The sequence below is a fragment of the Phallusia mammillata genome, chromosome 8 (assembly GCF_965637545.1).
Source record: "Phallusia mammillata chromosome 8, kaPhaMamm4.hap1.1, whole genome shotgun sequence".
Classification (NCBI taxonomy): domain Eukaryota; kingdom Metazoa; phylum Chordata; class Ascidiacea; order Phlebobranchia; family Ascidiidae; genus Phallusia; species Phallusia mammillata.
The window spans coordinates 3,291,179-3,302,032 of NC_137259.1; the positions used below are offsets into that span (position 1 = coordinate 3,291,179).

Below are 10,854 nucleotides of genomic sequence, written 5' to 3' on the forward strand. Positions count from 1 at the left end.
TTTACAATTCAGAAAACCCAGTTTTAACGTGGTTGAGGACTTTTTGTTTTAAAACAGGGCCCGGTAATTCCTTTTGCAGATTTTTATTTCAATCCTAGAGGATTGTGAACGTCTATACATTTTGTTAATGAAATAATATTAAAATACTAGCAAAACGAAATATTTTAAACCAAATAATAAACTCAACTCAAATCTTGGCGTTTTTTGGCGAGAATAAATAAAAATATTTTAAACCACTAGCTGCCGCTGTAAACAATAACACAAATGGCGCATTTTTTGCCGTCCCATGACAATTGACAATTAACTTGTTAACTTTTGCACTTTGAGTTGGACGTTGATCCCTCAGATGCGTAGTAGTTAGTAATTGTGCCGTAAAGCATATTTTGTTGCTGAAGATGACTGTTTTATAGCCCTGAGGGTCTGTGGTATAATAGTTTTTTATGACATGTTTGTTTTTAGTGTTTTATATTTTATAATTGTCTAGTGTTTGGTTCACTTTCACTTTGTTTGGAAAAGTATGGATAAGCCACTTATTACAGAAGACAGTGAGGGGACTCATTTGCTCAGGCCCACAATTATCAGAAGGTATATTTGTGTGTATACAGTATACTTAACAGTGAATGAATATAATGAAACTACACTAAAAAAATTAACAAACATAGGTTTAAACTAGGGTTCCAAAACCCATGCATGCAGCATGGTGAGCCAGGTGTGGCTCTTATGATAACTGTGCCTGACTCTTAAACATTTTTTTCCGTTTTAATGCAATAAGTAATACACCATTCTGTTGATATTAAATCAAGTAGTGAAATATTCTTCCTGTGTATTTTTAAATATTTTTATGGGTCCCCTTCCCTGAAGGGGACACATATTGTTTTTGTCCATATTTTTTTTTCTTTTTTCTTTTTTTCTTTCTAACGCAGATTTATTCCCACGTTTTGGTCAAGAAAGAATGGTTTAAACTTTTCAAATTTACACACATTATAGATATTGGTCTAAAGAGGGTCCATGTGAATTTTGACCCCGTTTGATCCCTCGGTTCACCCACAGCCCCCCAAAACGTAATTTTTTTAAAACGGCTATACTTGCTAAAGTACTTCATTTAGGAGTTATATGCTTTGGATTTTGGTGCAATATAAGATCTAAAAATAACCAGGATGTTTGTTTACCATAAATCCGCACAAACGCGCGTGTGGGGACCCATTCGTTTTTGCTTGCAAAAACAATCATATGTGTAGATCAAATGATGTGTATAGTAAATTGGTAAATATCTAACAATGATTGTGCCCTATTTTTACTGTTACCAATTCGCATATGCATATGTGTGGGGACCCATTAGATTATGCTTGCAGAAACAATTATGGTATAAAGTGCCAGGAAAAAGATAGGCACCCAATGAAATGTAGGTGCCAAATATATATATTTTTTGTTATTTTTAACTGCACTTGAATTGTTCTCAATGTATCAAAAAAACATTGTATGACTTTCATGAAAATGGCATGACGTGTATTGGCTCTCAGCTAAAAAGGTTTTGAGCTCTCAAGAAAGATGTCAAATGTCTAAAAATTGTCTAAAAAGTCAGTTAATTATTCCATGCCCTTACAAAAGCATGCAATTTTGTAAAAACAACAGTGTAAAAATACAAATAATATGGCAAAAAGTTAGTAGTAGAAGTGGTTTGTTTAATATATAAAGTTTTAATGTAATTACAGGCAGGGAAGTAACCTACACTTATACCTTTCATCATGTGGGATGTTATTGGGTGCAGTTTGTACGGGTTTGATGCTTGGAATATCATCGCCGTTGATTCCAGGAATAGAAGATGACACTACAGCCAGCGCTATATCTATTGGCAAACGAGAGGCTTCCTGGATCGGGGTGGGTTACAAAAAATCTTATCGCATAAAATTAAATTGGGAGTTATTCTCAGTTTAGCCATACAGAGAAAATATGTTGGACAGTGTCAATATTTTTAACCACTTAACTAGTGTTCTATGAGAGATTTTCAAGTGTTTTGTTTTTGGATAATGCAAGTACTTATCTTATGTTAAAAACTTGTTAAACGTCAAAATGTAGCTAAGTGTGACAACAATAGAACCGTATTTTTGTCTTATTTGTTACAACAATCAGTTGTTGCCACATATTTAAGCTGTGAATAAATTTTCTTCGACTTTTTTTGTTTGTTTTTGACCTGTTAAATGTGTTGCAAACAAAAATGTAGTGTAGTCACCCTTTTTTGCTTCAGCTGTACCAAAGCTTATTAAAATGGGTTGTTTCTTACATTTTATATATTACAGTCACTGCTTACGCTGGGTGGAATTGTTGGAGGTCTTATGGCTGGAGTAATGATACAATCTTTGGGCAGAAAACCAACTGCTATTCTTACTGGATTACCATATATTGGTGGACTTTTGGTAAGACTGTGAGAACCAAATTGTGACAAAGTAAAGCATTTCAGGATTATGTAGAAAAAGGTTTCTTTATAATAATTTTTGTTCTTGACCAAATTTATTTTTGATTAAGTATGTTGTTTGATACCAAATTTTTGTTTAATAAACTGACAACTTCCCAAACAAATTTAATAAAAACAAAACTGTTATTAAACAGGAAATGTATGGTCTCAATATGCTAGTGTTTTCAAGCTTAAATGTATTATGGTCTAGTAGTGATGGGACGATACCAGGTTTTGAAGCGAGTACCGATACCGAGTACGAGTACCACATGTATATACCTTCGATACCGAGTACGATTACCGAGTACTTAAGTACATTGTTATAAATCACTGGCTAATTTATCTACCATAGTCGGGGTACAGGTGCACACACGCACATGCGGAAAAATGTAATCTCCACACAATAGCGAAAAAATATACGTAACCGGGCGGAACTTTTTCCCAATTTTGTGTTGTCCAAAGCAAATTTGGCATAAAGTTGCCTGTGTTTTTATGTTGTAAACCGACCTTCGGTACTCGCATGTTGGTATCGAAAACTGGGACAAAATATTCTGATACCGAGTACGAGTATCGATACCACTGAAATCGTTCGATACCATCGATACCGAGTACCGGGTACCCGTCCCATCACTATGGTCTAGTTTATTGGTGTGGACACACTATATATATATTTTGCCCAAATCTCTTCCATTTGCATAGTAATAATTTCAAGTCACAACCACAGCCAATTGAAACTTTATTTTACAGCTTATGTCCTATGCAACAAATGTATGGATGTTATATGCTGGGCGATTTATTACTGGGATTGCCATGTCCATCACAACCCTTGTTGTTCCAGTGAGTAGCAATCCATTGTTAATATTTGCTTGTGGTTATCTATTAAACTCTTATGTGTTGTTCTGTCACCCACGATAAGCTAGTTAACATAAAAACCATAACAAGGAGTGAACTATTTTTGGTGTTAGTAGTTAAAAATGTTTAGGTCCTGGAATTCTTAGATTGTTTTAGTGGCTGTATAGATGATAGGTAGTGAGTTTTTTGAACTGGGTAAATGTACAAATGTATTTACATATGTATGTTCATTAAACTGCTCTTTCCCTAAGAAGCTTTTTGTCTAGTGAATGTTAGATAGCCAATTATTTTTTTAGACATACATCAGTGAAATATCAACCCAAAGTTTGAGAGGATTACTTTGTTCTGGAAATCAACTTGGGATCACTGTTGGAGTTTTTATTGCGTATGGTTTTGGTGAGATTTACTTATTGACTGTTTGCATTAAAACATGGCAATATATGATGTAATCTGTACTGTTTGGTTAATGATTCATTTTGGATTGTGTAGTGCTAATTATATACATGTTACACCTAATTTTGTTACCCTGCAGGCTTGCGAATTATCATTGTGTAGTGTGTACTCTGTGTTGATTCATATTTATTAATCAGACAAATCAGTCCAGTATTGCTATTTGTGCCAATAAAAAATATCCTGAATGTTGGTAAAAAGTCAACATGTTAAAAAATGTAAAAAATTATGTACTACGCTTATCTCCAACTGCATGTTCTCAATTGTTTTTTGCAACCTCAAAATGTCCTAACTTTGTGTCCTTTTTTGTTCAGGTGGCATTTTTACTTGGCGATGGCTGTCTCTGGCTGTAGCATTTTTTCCATTAGCTTTTACCATTTGTTGCCTGTTTCTTCCTGAAACTCCAAGGTTTTTGCTGCTAAAGAACAAACCAGAAGAGGGGGCTAAGACCTTGCAAAAGCTTCGAGGCAAAACGGTAAACTTTTAATTTTCAAGCAGCTTTTTTAATAAAAATCATTGACAAACTTATTTGTAAGTCGACAAGTGTAAATCTGTATTACTCTCTTTTTTAAGATGCTAAGTGGAATACTAGTTTGCATTGATATAATTAATATTTAAAAAAAAGGCATCCTAATGGCTGTCAGACAGGCTAACAATTATTCAAAATCCTTGCAGGCAGATGTATCTGAAGAGCTGTATGACTTGCAAGAAACTATTGAGTTTAGTTCAGAGTCAGAGGCCTCATGGAAGGAGATTGTTATCACTCCATCACTTCGCATTCCACTTCTTCTCTCACTTGCTATCATGTTTTTCCAGCAGTTTAGTGGAATTAATAGCATCACGTTTTACTCCAAAAACATTTTTCAGGTAATACATTGAAAAATGTATGGAAGTTCTTATTTACCTTACCCATACCACACTGCTTTGGCAAATAGACTTTGCGTCAAAAGACTGTTTTTTGCTAATAGCTCAAATGCTTGTTCTTGTATGTATGACATTTGGTTATTTGCCATGCCAAGGTCCTCAGTTCCATTATTTGAAAAATGCCTTGTGCTCATAAGGTTGTTGGTTTGAATTTCATCTTGACCTCTTTTGTTTCTCTAAGCAAAAACTTTAGCATAATTTTTCCACCAAGTGTAATATAACAGAGGATAAAAATGAAACAAACAAACAATGGTTACGTTTTCAAATAATTATGAATTTCATCTGCTTTTTTAGGATGCTGGTTTTAATTCACAGTCCCAATTGCTGATGGCTCTACTTCTCACAGCCGGGATTCAAATTGTTTTTACTGTTATAGCATGTGCTCTTGTGGATCGCCTTGGTAGGTACAGATCTGTGTTTGAATTTGCTCTCATATTTAACTTTTTTACTTATTTTTAGGTAGGAAGGTTTTATTATCTGTGAGTGGAATTTTTATGGCTATCAGCATTGCTGCATTTGGTGCATACTTTGTTGTAATGGATGATGGAAGAAAAGGTAATTTTGTGACAAATCTGTAAATTTGCTGAAAATAGTTTTGTAGCATACAAAAATCTTTTGGCGTTACTAGTCTTATGAATACAAAAATTCGACTGAGACTCTTTTTCACCCTTTTAATCTACCTTCATCTCCAAATATCATTTTCCCAACCTTTTCCTTCTTACCTATGTATCCAATATCCATGGAGATATATATGTCTTATTATTAAATAAAAGAAAATACCTTTACCTTAAAAAAGCTTGAATCTAAAAAAACATGATTTTTAAACAAGCTACCAAAGGAAATGTCATCAGAAAAAAATCAACTGCATACTCACTTTCAATTGCTCTCTAAAAAAATTCATGGTCCCCCTATAGATTGTATGCACCATGTTAAAAAACGCCAGTCTTAACCAAAAATCTATGACCCTTCAACCCTGTTGGTTTCTTAAATGTTTCTCCTACTAGACTTTGAAATTCACACATGCAATGCTGGACAAAGTCTCAATGGACCTGGTAGGAAGTTTCGACTTTGGAAAATAAAAAGTTTTAAAAAGTCTGGAAAAGTTTTCCGTTTAGCAATGTTGTTTAACGGCATTCATACTCATGTATTTCCAAATTTGTTCAATTTAGGTGAATTTTCGTGGCTTGCCCTCTCAAGTTTAATCGTTTACATCGCGACGTTTTCTCTCGGTTTGGGTCCAGTGCCTTGGATAATAATGGCTGAATTGTTACCTCTTCGAGCCAGGGGAAAATGTGGTGGACTTGTAACAGCCTTTAATCTTCTCTGCGCATTTATTGTGACGTCAGAGTTTTATGATCTTCAGGTAAGTGACGTCGAAAATATTTCAAGTTATAATTGTGTTTGTTTTCAGTGGAACTCTTGTCAGTTTCAGTTGTGAAGTGTAATGTTACGTAGGTATGTCGTTTTTTTATTGTTATAGCGGTTTGCAAGTTTATACAGGTCGACTATCATAAAAGTTACACATATTGTACCTGGTTGCTGGTATGTTGTTTCTTAACATAAGCGATTGCCACATAAACTAATCTTACCATAATTTTTGTCAAAGGCAAATGCATTTCCGCACAAGGGCGCCACTGTGCAACACACGGCCACCCTTCGTATGCTTTCCAAAAGCTTTTTTGTGATGCAATAAATTAGAAATCTATGTTTTCATTTTTAAATTTAACCTAAATTAAATGCTGAACTGACAACAGTTTCTGTCATACTTATTATGGGTCCCCTTCCCTGAAGGGGACACATATTGTTTTTGTCCGTATTTTTTTTTTCTTTTTTTTTTTTTTTCTTTTTTTTTTTTTCTTTTTTCTTTTTTCTTTTTTCTTTTTTCTGTTTTCTTTTTTCTGTCTAACGCTGGTTTGTAACGCTCGTTTGGTCAAGAAAGAGTGCTTCAAATTTATTCAAATTTGGACATATGTTAGATATTAATCCAAACTTGGTCCACCTGAAGTTTGACCCCAAATTACCCAACGGTTCACCCACAGGCCCCCGAAACGTAAAAATTTTAACGCTGGTTTGTAACGCTCGTTTAGTGAAGAAAGCGTGCTTCAAATTTATTGAAGTTTGGACATATGTTAGAAATTAATCCAAACTTGGTCCACCAGAAGTTTGACCCCAAGTTACCCAGCGGTTCACCCACAGGCCCCCGAAACGTAAAATTTTTAACGCTGGTTTGTAACGCTCGTTTAGTAAAGAAAGAGTGCTTCAAATTTATTCAAATTTGGACATATGTTTAATATTAATCTGAACTTGGTCCACCTGAAGTTTGACCCCGAATGACCCAGCGACACACGCTCGTTTGGTCAAGAAAGACACTGTAGGCAGAAGTCCCAAGAGAGTACGTTTACGAATAATAGGGCAGAGCGGGAAGGCTCAGCTTGACGTCGGACAGACGTTTTACGAGACGTCGTTTCGGTGATTAGAAATCAGCTGTTTTGCACAGCAATGCTATGTCGTTTTATTAAGTTATCACTCACATTTTCAGTTTCGGCAAAGGTTTCACACATATGACGCGATTTAAACCTAATAAGCGTGCTTCGGTTTCGTATAATGTCAAGCAAAACTTTGTTAAACAAACTAAATATAAAAAAATAAACTTGACTTTTTTACAAGATAAAAGTTTTTTTAAATGCTCGTTGTCAGGTTGGCCGCTGCATGACCACGGGTTACTTAAGGTCAATTAGTAGGTATTACTAACACAGTTCAGAACTTTCTTTCGTCATAACGTAGCGTTTTTTTTTTTTTGAATCAAATACCCAAGGCATGTATAAATTAGGTCAAACGGTGTTGTTGAACACCAAGGACGGCGTGCTATTGAAAACGGTGTCAAAAGGTCAAACAGTCGTTTGGTGTGTGCATCCTAAAAGGTTACTACATGTCAATGGTACTCGTTTTGCGAAACAAAGTTAAATGAAAAACTCGTTTTACGAAACAAAGTTAAGCAAGAGATTAAATTGAAAGTATTTGTTTCGTTCTTTTTTAATGTTTTTGTAATTATATGACAATAATAGTGCAAAAAAATACAACAAAATTTTTCATTGTTGGGTTAATGCTTTCTAAAAATTTGTTTTAAGAATTTAAAAATCACCGCAACATTAGTTTACCGTAAATCCGCACAAACACGCGTGTGGGGACCCATTAGTTTTTGTTTACAAAAACAATCATATGTGTAGATCAAATGATGTGTATAGTAAATTGGTAAATATCGTATAGAATATATAAAATGGAAGTATATCAGAAAGCCACTATTCTAGTTTTTTTATACAGAACGCAATCACAACTCAGGGCACGTTTTGGTTGTTCAGCGGCGTATGCTTACTAAGCGTTTTCTTCACTGTTTGTCTTTTGCCTGAAACGAAAGGCAGAAGTTTGGAAGACATTGAACGACACTTTGGGCGAAGAGACAGTCACTATCCAAACTATTCCTCACTTGATGAAACCGCCTGAAGATTCTTGTTTCACTAAATGGATGGCCCCAAGTTTTGCCTCATGGTTTTTTATCTTAATGTGCAATCTTCTCATAATAAATATACTAGTCCGTTCGGCTGTTAAAATGGTATGGCAGTGGTTCCAAGTGCTTTATGGCAGTGGTTCCAAGCCTTCATCAACGAACTTCTTACCTAACAATTCAAAACATTTCCATTCCTCCCCAATATACTACATAGTGGAAACCATACAAAGATCTTTTAAGATTGGGTATTTTATCAACTTCACAGGTTATATTCCCAGAGCTTAAGTGTCTATTTACAAACCACATGTAAAAATTAAAACAAATTTCCTTAAGTTTATAATTCCTCTGTTGGAAGGAATTTCCCTCCGGTTGGGAACCACTGCTTTTTTGTATTAAACTGTTAGTTTAGGCAATACTCCATTTCATCAAACGGTTATATGATCAACCTTAGATCGTGACAACGCATGTATTTTTATGCATATTATGAAAAATGTGTCGATATAGTATGTTTAATATGAGAGTTGTGAACATATACATGTTTTCAGGTTTCCAAAGTGTGCAATGTGCCTCTTTCTTTAACTATTTTTTTTTCTTTCTTTGTAGAATTTTTACTTTATTGCGTGCATTTGTTCAAAAGCCCTGGTTCTAATAGTGTAAGATCCGTAGTCGATTTTTAGCAAAATTGGGGTTTAATTTGAATGTTCAAACGGTACGCTTTGTGTATTAGTTTATGTAGCCCTAGCATTTTGCTACTTGGTTTTACGCAGTAACTTCGAACTACATACATGTTTACATAAACAAAAAAAAACATTTTTGAAAATATTGGTAAAAGTAGAAATTGTTAGCAAAGTTTAAAATCCATCCATTCACATGGTGTTTAAAAATTACTTTTTCGTGCCTTAACCCCAAAACGTTGCAAAAATGCACACATTCGTGCCATCAAAATGTTGGTATAAGCCCTTTTTGTTTTAAGCAGGACATTTTTGATTACCAACCAAGCATGTAATCTGTAATGATTTTTATCACAAAACACTGTTATGTTGGTTACCTCGTACCCATTAGGACAGTGATTTTTAACGTGTGTGCCGCGAAATGTTTTTTTTTCCAATGCGACTTTTATCTCTTGATTACGAATTACGGTTGTGTATGACCACAATCAACCTCATTTTGATTAATTTTGACAGCAAAAAGTCTCAGCCATCAAGTAAAACTAATTTCTTTGTGCTATCAACTTTCAAAATGTGCTGCAAAAATATATTGTTGACGTTACGTAAGTGGTTGAAAACCACTGGTTTATTGAGTTCGACTGTATCTATTTGCTTTGCTATTTTGCTTGCTTGTATCTTTTCAGCTTTGCATCAAGCATTTTTTTTTCAGCAAACACATTTGTTTTTCAAGTCAACGCACTTTCAACAAAATGCACTGAATCATTTCCATGCAACGTTTCAAGCAACACATCCTTTTCCAGCTATTGTTCTCAATGCATATGAATTCTTCTTTACATCAAATCTACGCCAACATTCGTACCAATCTTTGTGCATAATTTTCTTCTGATTGTACAAAACTTTTTTCCTAAGTTGTGAAACTTTTTGACCTGTTGATATGCACTACTTCAAGTGCTAAAAAATATTGAGTAACAAGTTTCATTGTGTCAAGTCTCTCTTGGTTTTTTTTCAGTGTTTAATTTGGCCTTTTATCTCAAATTGTGCGTCTAATAATAAAAAAAGCTTACCTTTTAGCACAAGTTGGTTGAACAAGCTTTAAGTGTGAGTTTAAACCAGCTTTATTTTTGGACATAGGTGAGTATTGTTTTTGCGTTCTGTGTTCTCTTTTGAACGTATTACTTTTGCTCTATGTTTATTTCAGGGGTTCCAATGCATTTTTGGCTCCCAACCAATTATTGGATAGCAATCTATGTTGTTTTGCATTGATTAGATAAAATTGAAATGGAATATTGTAGATTGTAAATACCAACCATGAATTCGACAGGTAATTTGCAGTTTTTTATTTACAATTGTATTGTCAAAATCTACGTTGCGCAAATAAAATTGCATTTTGAAGCTTTACGGCCAGTATAGAAAACATTAAGTTTTTCGTTTAACTGGTTATAACAATCACTGTCGGCTGGAGGAGTTTCTAAAGGCTGTTGCATGGGACAGAAACAATTAAGCCTACCTATACTCAATGTTTGCAAAATGCAGTTGTGTTACGGAGTCGGAACCATCTTGCAACTGGATTTCGTAATCTTGGGTACTTTAAGGTATTACACTTTTAGTTAGTCTGTCACCTGTTTACCATGGAAAATGGTTCCACATTTGTCGTCACTGAATTGCTTTGACCTATTACATTACGCACTGGATGGCGCAAGAGGGTTATTTGCGCCACATTCCATCCTGTTGCGCCATGCACGAAGGAAATCAACTATTTCCTTTTAGGCACCCTTTGACGTATTTGTCGATGCATGTGGTGACGTTAACAGGTTCTTTATGAGCTTAAAATACCGTTTGATTGCATCGGTTCATTCGGTTGGTTGGAAATTGCGTTTCTTGCGTCAAAGGTTTGTGTTGAAAGAATTCAGCTGTGTTTTGTCAGGAGGATTCAGACTGTACTGACACACTTGGTTGCAGAGCATTTGGTCTAACCCCCTTCCCTTTCAAAAATACTTGTGTTT

The 10,854-nt window shown here is 34.8% G+C and overlaps 1 protein-coding gene across 1 annotated transcript; it reads left to right on the top strand.

Annotated features, from left to right (window-relative positions):
* The first annotated feature begins 345 nt into the window (after positions 1-345).
* LOC145204900 (solute carrier family 2, facilitated glucose transporter member 8-like) lies at positions 346-9,921 on the top strand. The gene is made up of 11 exons (XM_080077512.1): positions 346-585; positions 1,713-1,878; positions 2,298-2,414; positions 3,200-3,289; positions 3,601-3,700; positions 4,069-4,229; positions 4,430-4,621; positions 4,973-5,078; positions 5,138-5,233; positions 5,848-6,041; positions 8,000-9,921. The coding sequence occupies exons 1-11, from the start codon at positions 518-520 to the stop codon at positions 8,177-8,179; spliced, it is 1,470 nt and encodes a 489-aa protein (XP_079933638.1). The 5' UTR covers positions 346-517; the 3' UTR covers positions 8,180-9,921.
* Positions 9,922-10,854: the final 933 nt, after the last annotated feature.